Below are 13,721 nucleotides of genomic sequence, written 5' to 3'. Positions count from 1 at the left end.
CTGTCCCTCAGCTCTTCAGCTCAAGGCTAGCACTCTACCACTTGAGTAACAGCGCCACTTCCAGCTTTTTTCTTTGTGCTTATGTGGTGCTGAGGAATCGAACCCAGGGCCTCAGGCATGCAAGGCAATCGCTCTACCACTGAGCCAACTTCCCAGCCCTTCCATGAGATTCTTATCTCCAATTAACCACCAGAAAACTGGAAGTGGTGCTGTGGCTCAAGTAGTAGAGCACTCACCTTGAGCTGAAGAGCTGAAAGACAGCACCCTGACTTCAAGACCCATGACAGAAAAAAAGCATAACTTTGGGAAATGTAGGTGGAAGCCTCAATTAGTGAAATAACTAAGTGATACTGTTAAAGGAATAATACCTTCATTATTTTCAAATGGCAAGAAAAATGAGTGTCAGGTGTATTATGGAGGTGAACCCAGGTTTGGAAACCTTGCAATTACCCATTTAGCCCCTAGATGGCATTCTTACATCATTTACAGGAAAGAAGGTGAACTAATTTGACATAAAGAGAAAACTTATTAATGATGATTAGCAAGTAAGATTGAAGTCTGGACACATAGATGAGTATACTAGCAACATAGTAGAATACACAATGTGTGTCCTAGTAGAAACTCGAAGAAAGTCTTGTTTTAACAATCAGATTTTTCTTTTTTTTCTTTTCTAGTACTGAGGATCAAACCTAGGGCTTTATAGGTACCTTATAGGCTGAGCTGCATCTCAACCCCCAAATAGACTTTTTAAACTAGATTACCAGATGTTTACAATAAATGAAAGCGGTCTACCCTTAATGGATCAAACACAATCATAATTTACCAGTTCCTTTCTTTATCAAGAGGCAAAAGGCATACCTTAACCAGCCCTACCCCTAAAATACATGGTGCTGACATTCATGAAATTTTCTGTTATGCTTGTACGATGTAGAAATATTGAAGCACCTGAGCAATACTGGAGTCAGAAGAGATCCGTCGGGTAGGGATGGAATGGACTTCCTCCTGTGGTTTCTCTGGCCCAGTTGCACTCCTCACTGAAGAGCCTGAAAAAAAGAACATCCCCAAGCAGCTATTTATAATGGGCTGGTTGGTCTCAATTGAAGACAGTCCGCCAGAAGTAATTCAAACAGCACATTTATCATCACTATGGGCACTTTAGTTCAAATCTTAGTTCTGAATCTACCAGCTCTGTAACTCTGGGCAAGTTACCTAACCCCCTCAGAACCTCAGTTTTCTTCCTTGCCAAAGGGGCTAAATACTGCCTACTTTTGGCAGTTTCTATAAATATGAAATAATGCCCTTAAGATGCTTACCATAGTGCTGGAGACAACACTGAATACAGGAAAACTGCTAATACCACATTTAGATAATGGTAATAGGAATGAGCACAGCCCCCAGCCCAAGGCAGCACCTCCCCTGACTTCCTCTTTGCTGCTTAGAAGAGAGCATTTCTCTGACTAGCAGGTTATGGATGTGAAAACCAATTAAACATTCACTTGATTTCCAGCCAGAAACTTCCCAGGAATTACTGTCATTCAGAATCTTCTGCTCTCTTTTCTAATATCCTCTTTCTCCAGTGACATATATTCCAGACTCAATAGTCTATGATAATTTTCTAAAAGGTTTATCTAAGAAACTTTTGCCAGTCCCTGGGGCTTGAACTTAGGCCTGAGCACTGTCCCTGAGCTTCTTTTGCTCAAGGCTAGCACTCTTCCACTTGAGCCACATTGCCACTTCCAGCTTTTTCTGCTTATGTGGTACTGAGGAATCGAACCCAGGGCTTCATGCATGCTAGGCAAGCACTCTGTCACTAAGCCATATTACCAGCCCCCAAATTTTTTTACATCTCCCAAATCAATTCCCCCAATGGGGTATTGCCTTCTGAAAGTTTACATAACTCACAAGCAGAACCAGTGCTTATGACCATGAGCCAAACTATCACCTGTCATTTCGATGGGGGAAAAAAAAAGAGGCCAACTTCACCTGAAGGGGACATCTCTTCCTGTAACTGCTTTAGCCGTCTCCTCTCTCTGGCTGATAATGGTCGATCCTTTTAAAGAAAGTCACAGAGTCATTTCCATTCCTACTCACTATTCTTTCTTCCTTCCTTCCCTTCCTCCCCTCCTTCCCTGCCTCCCTTCCTTTATCTTGCTTGCTTGCTTTCTCCTAAAGCTTGAACTCTGGGTCTGAACTGTCCCTGAGCTCCTTTTCCTCAAGCCTAGCAATCTACCACTTGAGCCACAGTGCCACTTCCAGCTTTTTCTGTGATTTAATTGGACATAAGAGTCTCACAGACTTTCCTGCCTACTTTCCTACCCAGGCTGGCTTCAAACCTCAGATTTCAGCTTCCTAAGGAGCTAGGATTACAGGCATGAGCCACCAGAGCCTGGCTCCTATTCATTATTCTTGTAAAAGTACAATCTATCATCCAACAATACATAAAGATCTTATACTAGCCTGTAAAGGAATGTTCATACCAGGGTTACTGCTACTAGAAAGGGACAATCACAGACCCGGTTTTTGCAAAATGCTCATTTTTTGAAAGGCAAAAGGGACTGCATTCCTTTTTAGGGGAAACTGGGAGACAAATACCAGGGTTTTGAACTCAAGGACCTTTTGCTTGCTAGGTTGGTGTTCTATCACTCAAGCCATGCCTGTAGGCTTGTTTTTAAATTGATTTTTGGGGGGGAGTCATGGGACTTGAACTCTGGGTCTGGGTGCTGTCCCTCAGTTCTTCAACTCAAGGCAAGTGCTCTACCAACTAAGCCACAGTACCATTTCCAGTTTTCTGGTGGTTAACTGGAGATAAGAGTCTCACGGACTTTCCTGCCTGGGCTGGCTTTGAACTGTGATCTTCCGATCTCAGTCTCCTGAGTAGCTAGGATTATAGGTGTGAGCTACCAGTGCCTGGATAAACTGGTTATTTTTATGATCAGGTTTCACCTCCTGCTCATACAAGCATCTCAACTGCAATCCACCTACTTAGACTTCCTGTTGTTTCTGGGATCATAGGCATGTGCCACTTTGTCAAGCTTCCCCCTGCAGAGGTGAGTGTCAGAGATTTTTCTGCTCAAATTGGACTCATCTGAGATCCTCCCAATATCAGCCTCCGATATAGCTTAGGGCAATAGGTATGTACCACCACACCCAGGAATAGGTTGAAAAGGAGCTACATGAACTTTTCTGGCCAGGCTGGCCTCAATCTCTATGGTCACCATTATTCCCATGCACATAGGATTACACATGAGTACCTGCTCTTACTTTTTTCATTTCTTATACAAAATCTACTTGATTGTCTTAACTAACACAAAGTGATCATCTCTGGAACCACAGAATCTATGTGTTGCAATCAAACCTTCTACTGTGAAATACAACTTAGTCCCTTCTAGTGTTCAGCAAAAAGAGCAGGACTGACATTGTTTTTCCTGAGCTGTTTTAATATAACACTTAACAGCATACACAAGATTTTATAACCAAAAAGCTTTATAAGAAGCTTTAAAAAAAAAAAAAAACAACATAGTAGCCAGGCGTTGGTGGCTCATACCTGTAATCCTAGCTACTCAGGAAGCTGAGATCTGAGGATCTCGATTCAAAGCCAGCCCTGGCAGGAAAGTCTTTAAGACTCTTATCTCCAATAAACCACCAGAAAACGGGAAGTGGCGCTGTAGGTCAAGTGGTAGAGCACTTGCCTTGAGCTGAAGAGCTGAGGGACAGTGCCCAGGCCCAGAGCTCAAGCCCCATGACCAATCCAAAAAAAAAAAAAAAACAACAACATAAGAGCTAGGCATGGTGTCAATGCCAGTAAATGTAGCACTCAGGAGGCTGAAGCAGGAGGATCTCAACCTATAACAACCTGGGTTATATGAAGAAATTGTGTCTCAACAAAACAAGACATATTCTGTCTCTCTGTCTCTCTCTCTCTCTCTCTCCTCCTCTCTCTCTCTCTCTCTCTCTCACACACACACACACACACATACACTCACAAACCTTTGATGATGATATCTCACTGTTTGTAGAACGGCTCACAGACTCACTGGCTAGTCTACTTTGGTTTTCAACGTTTCGTGTTGATATGACATTCACTTTTCCAAAAGTAGGATGAGAGGGCAAAAACTGAAGAGGTGCTTCTTTTAACTTAAATAATTTAAAAAGGAGGGGAGATTGTCAGTTTCATATATAGCCATTTCCAAATTTGCCAGCCCCCTGAGTATTTGTTAGTGATTTGTCCCTAAAAACTTCAAAACAGTGTGTGTGTGTGTGTGTGTGTGTGTGTGTGTGTGTGTGTGTGTAATAAAGAGACTGCCAAAGGTGAATGGTCCTTTAAGATCTCAAAAAAAGCTACCTATGGAAGGTAATTTAAGAAAGGAGGTAGATGGGAGAATTCCTTTATTTTTATTTATTTACTTATTTTTTTTGGTCAGTCATGGGGCTTGAACTCTGGGCCTGGGCACTGTCCCTCAGCTCTTCAGCTCAAGGCTAGTGCTCTACCACTTGAGCCACAGTGCCACTTCCAGCTGTTTCTATTTATGTGGTGCTGAGGAATCGAGCCCAGGGCCTCATGCATGCAAGGCAAGTGCTCTACCACTGAGCCACCTTCCCAGCCCTGAGAATTATTTTCTTTAATTCCCATTCTTGCTGTGGAAGACTGATATTCTTACTGTATTTCCAATGCACCAATATTTTAAAACATCTCATCCTTGCCACCTTCCCCTTATGTTCCATGCATTACTTAAAAGCTTTTTGGCAACTGTTAATTATACTAAACAGAAACCAGAATCTCAAGCAACAGCACAATGGAGAGCATCTCAATAAGCCAGATCTCTGCTGACCTGGCTCTTTACCCCGCTGTGCTCAGTCTGTTCTCTTTTCTTCTGCCATCGCTGTCGGGAAAGGGATGGTTCAGACTCAGAGTTGTGTGGCTGCAAACCAAGATGGATTGTGCCCTGCGTTTCCATAATATATTCATCAGCAACTTGTTCCTTAAGAACAATAAAACAAAGCAAACATATACAGAAGAATTCCAGAGAATGTGGTGGGAGGGGGGGACGGTCTGGGGGCTTGAACTCAGGGCCTGGGTGTTGTTCCTGAGCTCTTTTGCTTAAGGCTAGTGCTCTACCACTTGAGCCATAGTGCCACTTCTGGTTTTCTGGTGGTTTATTGGAGATAAGATTATCACAGACTTTCCTGCCCAGGCTGCATTGAACCGAGATCCTCAGATCTCAGCCTCCTGGGTAGCTAAGATCACAGGCTTGAGCCACTGGCACCCAGCTCCTCCAGTTAACCACTCAAAAACTGGAAGTAGAACTGTAGGTTCAAGTGGTAGAGTGCTAGCCTTGAGCAAAAGAGCTCGGGACAGTGTCCAAGCCCTTAGTTCAAGCCCCATGTCTGACAAAAAAAAACAAAAAAGCTCAATATCTCTAGTTCAAAACTACATTAAGAACTACTGCATACCCATTATGATGATGGGTATGATCAAATAAGGGATAAGAGTAGGTGTTGGTAAAGACTGTGGTAAGAGTGGAAAAAGACTGTGGAAAAAGTGCTGTTAGTAGTTGGTAGTTTTATAGTTTGGAAAATAGATTTATGGTTCCTCAAAGAGTTAAGCAGTTACCACATGACCCATAAATTCCATTCCTACATGCTTGTTTACCCAGCAGAACTGAAAAAGCACATCTATACAAAAACACAGGCCAGATATTCAAAGCACGGTTGAGCTCAGTGGTAGAGCTACCTGCCTAGCACACACATGGCCTTGTGTCTGGTATCCAGTACTACAATAACAAATAAAACACAAATTCATAACAGCATTATCCACAGTAGCCCCAAAACAGAAACAACCCAAATATCATTAACTAATGAAAAGATATATAAATTATCATGGGCACATTCAGGAGAATGCACTTGGTAATAAAAAGAATACTGGTAGATACCATGGGAAAACTTGGAAAACATGTTTAAAGCCAGACACAAAAGGTAATACATTGTATTATTCTATTTATAAGAAATGTCTAAATAGGTAAATCTATGGGGACAAATGTTACAAGGGTTGAAAAGGAGAAGGGAGAGTAAAACTGAGCATGGATTTTTTTTTTTTTGAGTGATGAAAAAAAAAAACCTTCTAAGTTTAAACTGGCACACAGAATAACTGATTTTCCTAACATGAGAAACCAGAGCAGACTTACACTTTGTAACCACACTGTCTCTGAAACTTATCTGTCTCCCAGTATATATCACTCCTAGTACTTATTACTTACCTGGTCCTTTGGCCTCTGGTCTTTATTTAGGTGCTGGAGTGGCTTCACTGGTTCATTTCCTTCCCTATGGCCATTATCAGAGCACTGTATGGGAATCAGGATTTCAGGCTGAGCCCTGTTGTCCTGTGTCTTCTCTTTCACTTGAGAAATGGTGCACTGACCTAGCTCATTAGCAGCATCTAAATGTCTTGGTTGATTCTCTTGAACTGAGCCATCATTCATTAAGTCTCTCCTTTCTGCAGGTATGATGTCAATATTTACTCTACTAATCGTAGCTAATGATTCTGTAGTCTTGCTCATGTCTGGTTTGCCAGTGTGGCCTTTTGGACTAGCAGGCGATTTCAAGGGACCAATAACCACAGGTCTCTCTTGGGACAAACAATTGTCTTCACCCTGAGCAAAACATATGTTTCCAAGTTAGCATAGCATTCCTCATAGCATATACAAAAATTAACTCAAAGTAGACTAATAGGTTCCTCAAAAAATTAAGCAAACAGAATTAGCATATATCCCAGCAATTCCTTGTGTAGGTATATATTCCAAAGAACTAAAAGCAGGAATTCAAGTAGATATGTGTCTGCCAGTGTTTCTAGAAGCATTATTCAAAATAGCTGAAAAGTGGAAAAAACCCAAATGTTCATTATCAGATGAATAAATAAAATGTGGTATACATAGACTATGCTATGAAGTAAATAAACATGAAAATATGCTAAATAAAAAAGACAGACACAAAAGGATATGCATGTGATTTTACTTATACAAAATATCTCGGACAGAACAATTCATAGAAACAGAAATTGGACATGGTTACTAGGCTCTGAAGACACGGAAAGTAAGAAGGCATTACAGCTTAGCTTAATGGGTACATAAAAGGTTTCTGGAAGGTGCTGGTGATGGTGGACCACTACATTGTGAATGTAATTAAGGACACAGGATTGCATACTTAAAAATGGTTCAAATGAAAGGCTGGGAATGTACTCAGTAGTAGAGCACCTGTCTAAAATGTGCAAAGCCATGGGTTCAAATCCTAACACACTTTTCTTTTTTTAAAAAGCAATTTTAAAAAGGTTAACCAGCTGTAGAAAAGAAATAAACAAAACATGGTTAAAATATGATCTTTATGTCACATTTATGTCTGAAATACAAAGATTGTTCAGCATACTCACCAATTAACATTACACTCCACCAGAACAGAATAAAGGGGAAAATACCACTTCACATCTTAATATAAGACAAGCCTTTCATATGAAAGGCTGCACTGAAAATTATTTAAAGAAAAAAAAAAAGCCAGGTGCTGGTGGCTCTCACTTGTAATCCTAGCTACTCAGGAGACTGAGATCTGAGGATCACAGTTCAAAGTCAGCCTAGGCAGGAACTCCATGACAGTATGATCTTGTATGTAAATGCTAACAATTCCACAAAAATAAAATGCTAGGATAAATTTAGTAAAGTAACAGAAGACAAAATCAGCATACAAAAATCAGTTGCCCTTCTTGTACTATTGTTTGCTAATGAAAACTTAGCTAATTAAGTTAATTAGCAAACTCAAGGCCCTGAGATCAAAGCCCAATATCACAAAAATAAATAATTAAATAATGTTTAAAAAATTACTTAGTTTAGCCGGGCACTAGTGGCCTATGCCTGTAATCCTAACTACTCAGGAAGCTGAGATCTGAGGATCAAGTTACAAAGCAAGTCTGAGCAGGAAAGTCTGTGATACTTTTTTCTTCAATTAACCACCAAAGAGCTAGAAGTAGAGGCAGGTAGCTCAAGCTGCAGAGCACAAGCAAAATCATGAGGGCCTGAGTTCAAATCCCAATACTGGAACACACAAACTAAAAAAATTACTTAGTTCACAGTTCTGAAGGCTGGGAAACACAACTGAGGAGGCCACATGTGGTGGGGGTCTTGTTAATTGTGGGGACTCTGCAGAGTCCCAAAGTGACACAGGAAATCACATGATGAATGGAAAATATCTAAAAGACAAAGCCAAACTGGCTTTTGTAACAGAACCTTTCTCAAAATACACCATCAACCCATTAATCCATTAATGCAGACCCAGTTTTTATAATCTAATCATGTTTCAAAGGTCCCACTTGGTCTCACTTTTTTAATGTCTCATAATAGAATTAAATTTTAACATGAATTTTGATGAGGACATTTAAACAACAGCAATGGTGCTGAGAAAACTATCTACATACAGAAAAAAAAATGAAGTTGTAGGGGCTAGGAAGGTGACTCAGTGGTAGAGTGCTTGCCTTGCACACATGAGGTCCTCGGTTTGCTTCCTCAGCACCCAGGGCCAGAGTTCAGGCCCCACAACCCACACACAAAAAAAAAAGAAGTTGTGGACCTTTCCTAACACCCTATACAAAAAAATTAACTGAAAAAGGATCAAAGATCTAAATGTTAAGGGCTAAAACCATAAAAATCTTAGAAGAAAACAGAGCAAAAGCATCACATTGGATTTAGCAGTGCTTTCTTGGATATGACACCAAAGACAGAGTTACAAAAGAAAAAACAGAAAAATAAGACTGTGAAAATTAAATTTTATATGCATCAAAAGAGACCATAAGGGGCTGGGAAGGTGGCTCAGTGGTAAGAATGCTTGCCTTGCATGCATGAGGCCCTGGGTTCGATTCCTCAGCACCACATAAGCAGAAAAAGCCGGAAGTGGCACTATGTCTCAAGTGGTAGAGCACTAAACTTGAGCTGAAGAGCTCAGGGATGGTGCCCAGACCCAGAGTTCAGGCCCCACGACCCACGACTGACCAAAATAAATAAATAAATAAATAAATAAGAGACCATAATAGGAGGGGGTAATAATGTTGGACAAGAAATGTACTCATTACCTTACTTATGTAACTGTAACCCCTCTGCATATCACCTTTACAATAAAATAAAATTTAAAAAAAGAGACCAGCTTGATAAGAAATGTACCCATTATCTTGCCCATGTAATTGTAACTCCTCTGTACAGTAGTCTCACAATAAAAAAATAAAATAAAATAAAGAGACCATAATAGGATCAAAAGGCAACCCACACAGTGGGAAAAAAACTTAAAATTCATATATCTAAGAAGTGATTGATAGTTAGAATATAGAAAACTCCAACAAAACCCTAGACAATCCAAATAAAAAATGGGAAAGGGATTTCAACAGACACTTTCCAAAGAAGATACATAAATGAGCATGAAAGAATTTTTTTTAGGGGCTGGGAATGTGGCTTAGTGGTAGAGTGCTTGTCTAACATGCATGAAGCCCTGGGTTCAAATCCTCAGTACCACATAAGCAGAAAAAGCCTAAAGTAGCACTGTGGCTCACATGGCAGAGTGCTAGCCTTGAGCCAAAAAAGCTCAGGGACAGTGCTCAGGCCCTGAATTCAAGCCCTAAGACTGGCCAAAAAGAACAAAAAAGTTTAACATCGTTAATGATTAGGGAAATACAAATAAAAACTACACTGATATCTACTTCCCAACCATTAGGATGGCTATCACAGAAAAGAAAAAAAAAAAGGTGGATACTGGTGGCTCATGCCTGTAAAATCCTAGTTACTCAGGAAGCTGAGATCTGAGGATCATGGTTCAAAGGCAAAAAAGACCAGGCAAAAAGACTCTTACCTCCAATTAACTACCAAAAAAAAAGCCAGAAGTGGAGCTGTGGCTGAAGAGGTACAGTGCTAACCCTGAGCAAAAAAAGCTTGGGGACAGCACCTATGTCCTGAGTTCAAGCCCCAGGACCAGCACACATACATACACACACCAAAAACAAAGAAAAGAAACAGAGAAGGGGACCAGTGTGAGGAAAGCGAATAAGGGCAGATAATGGGAAAACGAGTATTATCAAAGTACATTATATACATGTATGATACTGTCATAATGAAACTATTATTTGGACAATATATGTTAATAAAAAATAAGACCAAAACATAACAAGTGTTGGTGACTGTAAGAGGACAGAACTGCTGGGAAAACAACATGAGACTCCTCAAAAAGTTAAACTTAGAATTATCCATTTAACCCAGCAATCCCATTCCTAAGTATAAATCCCTAAGAACTGAAAATGGGTATTCAAACACAGGCACATATATGTGCACAGCAATTCCCAATGTTTACCAATAGGTGAATGGATCTACATGTAGCATATATGTGTGTTATACACATATAATGGACTAATAATATATATATGGCACATAAATATATATATATATGCTACACACATATAATGGACTAATAGTCAGGCCTAGAAAGAACTGAGATATTGATATATTCTTCATGGAGGAACCTTCAAAACACAATAAGACAAGCCAGATATAAACAGTGACATTATATGACTCCATTTGGGTGAAATATCCAGAATAGGTACATCCCTGAAACAGAAAACACATTGGCGGCTGCCAGGCAAGGAAGAAATGGTCAGTGACTGCTTAACATATAGGATTTCCTTTGGGCTGATGGAAACAGTTTGGAACTAGATAAGAAGTAATGGCTGTACAACACTCTGAATGTATGTAACTGTCCATTTTAAAATAGTTAATGCGATGCAAAATTCACCTAAAAAGTTACTAAGGTACTGACTTCATGCACAAGTTGACAGGCTGTGTAGATGCAGTAACTTAAAGAACCTGCCCTCACCAGTATTTTTTCTTTTTAATGCAGAAGTCATTGCACAACAGAATTTTAAATAAAGCAAAATCATTCCCTATTAGATAAGATTCTAAAACATGATCCTTTAAAAAGAAACATACCATTACATATGTCTTGGAAGCCTCAGAACAGTGGGGGGGGTGGTGGATCACGTCATGGTCTGATTCTGCCTTTCTGGAAATGACCTCAGCAACAGGTTTGGATTTAGAGTCACCATTTTTTATGTTATTTTTGGAAGTTTTTCTTTATAAAGAAGAAAAGGTTATAATCAACAGAGTGAAGATTAAGGGTTTTATATATATGTGTGAAAAATGTATGCATATATTGCACTTCCTTATAGAACTGTACCACTTGACAGATAATAGAATTTTTAAAAAAATATAGGAGGCATTTTATAAAACACATGTCAAGCTCATAAGACACAAAGAAAGCAAAAAATTATCACTGACCCCAGGAGATTTAGGAAACACTGAGAACTAAATGTGTTATGAAATCCCAGACTGAATCCTGGAACGGTAAATTATACTTTAGAGGAAAAGACTAGTGAAAGCCAAATAAAATCTGGAGTTAGGTCAGAGGCTAAAACAGAACAGATGCAGAGGCAATAGAAACTCTGCACTACTCAGCAACTTTTCTATAAGTATGAAATTATTCAAAAAGAAAAACCCTCAGATATAGAAGTACCAGGATAAGTTTTACATGTTCAGAATAAAACCACAACTGCTTCACCAATTTTGATAGTAAAAATGGTCAGTGTACATTTTCTGACTTGAGGATACATGTATATAAGAGGGCTAGCAATGTAGCATAGTGGTAGTGTGTGCCTAGCATGCATGAAACCCTGGGTTCAATTCCTCAGTACCACATAAACAGAAAAAGCCAGAAGTGGTGCTGTGGCTCAAGTGGAAGAGTGCTAGCCTTAAGCACAGAGAGACTCAGGAACAGAGCCCAGGCCCTGAGTTCAAGCCCCAGGACCAGCCAAAATAAAAAGAAAGAAAGAAAAGTATGTAGGAATAGTATCATAATCTGTCTTAGTAGCCTACACTTTTGGAAAAATTAAAGGAGAGCACGAAGATCAGACTAATGGAAGAACAAAGGTCTGTTCGAAAATTATAAACAATGTGAACAAAATGATGGTCCTTATGAAGCCACGGTTGTACCTGCCTGAAAGCCAGCAATTTCAAAGTTGAAATGTCTTACCTCAAAAAAAAACAAAAAATACACAGCAGCTGATCCTTCAGCACATATTAGTGGAAGCAGCTGGCCATAGAGGCCTGGCTCCCGATGCCCTGAGAGGCCCCATGCTGACAAATTTTTAAAAAAAAGACTTTTTCCTAGACAAAGCAGGTATCCTAGATTAAGATACACCATGTAATTCATTGCTTTGAAGCTAATTCCTCTTTCCACTCCTTTATACTTATCTTCTATTTACAAAGCCATACTTTTTGAAATTGAGCATATGAGAATTCCTAGAATTTCCAAATGTGGAAAAAATAATTTATTTTTCAACTTCATTTACAACTCTGAATTTTCTCTTGGCAATAGAAGCAACTCTCAAAAAAAGATGGAGCTGGGAACTGGTGGGTGGCTCACGCCTGTAATCCTAGCTACTCAGGAGGCTGAGATCTGAGGATTGAGGTTCAAAGCCAGCCTGGGCAGAAAAGTCCGTGAGACTCTTATCTCCAATAAACCCACAAGAAAACCAGAAGTAGTGCTATGGCTCAAAGTGGTAGAGTGCTACCCCTGAGCTGAAGAGCTCAGGGACAGAGCCCTGACCCAGAGTTCAAGCCCCACAATCAACAAAAACAAACAAACAAAAAATGAAGCTCAAGCACAGTATTATTGGTGGCTCATGTCTGTAATCATAGCTCCTCAGAAGGCTGGGATCGGAGGATCACTGTTTGAAGCCAGCTGGGGCAGGAAAGTCCTTGAGACTTTTACTTCCAATTGCAAAGCCAGAAATGAAGCTGTTGCTCAAGATGTAGAGTGCCAGCCTTCAGCAGAAAAAAGCTAACGGACAGTGTCCAAGCACTGAATTCAAGCCTCAATACGGGTGGAAAAAAACTACAAGCCATGTATGCTTGTGGATGTCTGTAATCCTAGTTACTAGGAAGACAGAGTTTAGGAAGATCGTAGTTCCAGATCTTTCCAGGAAAAAAAAGTGAGACCCTGTCTCAGAAAAGAAAGAAAAAAAAAACAGAGCAAAAAAGACTGGAGGTATGGCTCAATTAGTATAGTGCCTACCTAGCTAGCTAGCACAAGACCCTGAACTCAAATTCCAATACTATCAAACAAAATATGGCTTGGAGGAATGGCACAGGTGATAGAACACCTGTTTAGCATGTACTAGGCCCTATGTTCAATCCCATACTGAAAAGACAAAGAAAAGTCAGGGTCTGGTGGCTCACACTTGTGATCATTACCACTCAGGGAGGCTGAGATTTGAGGATCTTGGTTCGAAGCCAGTATACCAAGAAAATCAGTGAGACTTATCTCCAATTAACCACCAAAAAGCCAGAAGCACAGCAGTGGCTAAAGTAGAAGAGTTCCTCCCTGTCAAGCTATGCATTCAAACCTAAGTACTGCCAAAATCAAACAACTGGTGTGATCAGGGATATAGCTAAGTGGTAGGAGACGTAATCTGGTTCAGTTTTCAGGGCTGCCAAAACAAACCAGCATGTATAGTGATACCTATAATAGCACTTAGGAGGCAAAGGCAGGATAGTGGCAAGTTTTGTGCCAGCCTGGACCACATAATAAAAGAGGGAGGAAAGGAAGGAAGGAAGAAAGGAAGAAAGGAAGGAAGGAAGGGAGGGAGGGAG

The 13,721-nt window shown here is 40.1% G+C and overlaps 1 protein-coding gene across 1 annotated transcript in view; it reads right to left on the bottom strand.

Moving 5' to 3' along the window:
* The window catches only part of Nek4 (NIMA-related kinase 4), a 32,385-nt gene that overhangs the window by 9,101 nt on the left and 9,563 nt on the right, over positions 1-13,721 (bottom strand). Inside the window, exons 6-12 of the mRNA XM_013030723.1 lie at positions 11,001-11,142; positions 6,255-6,647; positions 4,830-4,979; positions 3,988-4,134; positions 1,984-2,050; positions 925-1,043; positions 762-793 (exon numbers count right to left, since the gene is read on the bottom strand). Of these exons, the coding sequence (XP_012886177.1) occupies positions 762-793; positions 925-1,043; positions 1,984-2,050; positions 3,988-4,134; positions 4,830-4,979; positions 6,255-6,647; positions 11,001-11,142 (1,050 nt within the window). The remainder of the gene's footprint in view (positions 1-761; positions 794-924; positions 1,044-1,983; positions 2,051-3,987; positions 4,135-4,829; positions 4,980-6,254; positions 6,648-11,000; positions 11,143-13,721) is intronic.

This window comes from Dipodomys ordii, unplaced genomic scaffold (genome assembly GCF_000151885.1).
Source record: "Dipodomys ordii isolate 6190 unplaced genomic scaffold, Dord_2.0 Scaffold132, whole genome shotgun sequence".
Classification (NCBI taxonomy): Eukaryota; Metazoa; Chordata; class Mammalia; order Rodentia; family Heteromyidae; genus Dipodomys; species Dipodomys ordii.
This window is presented reverse-complemented; position numbering and strand designations above follow the sequence as displayed.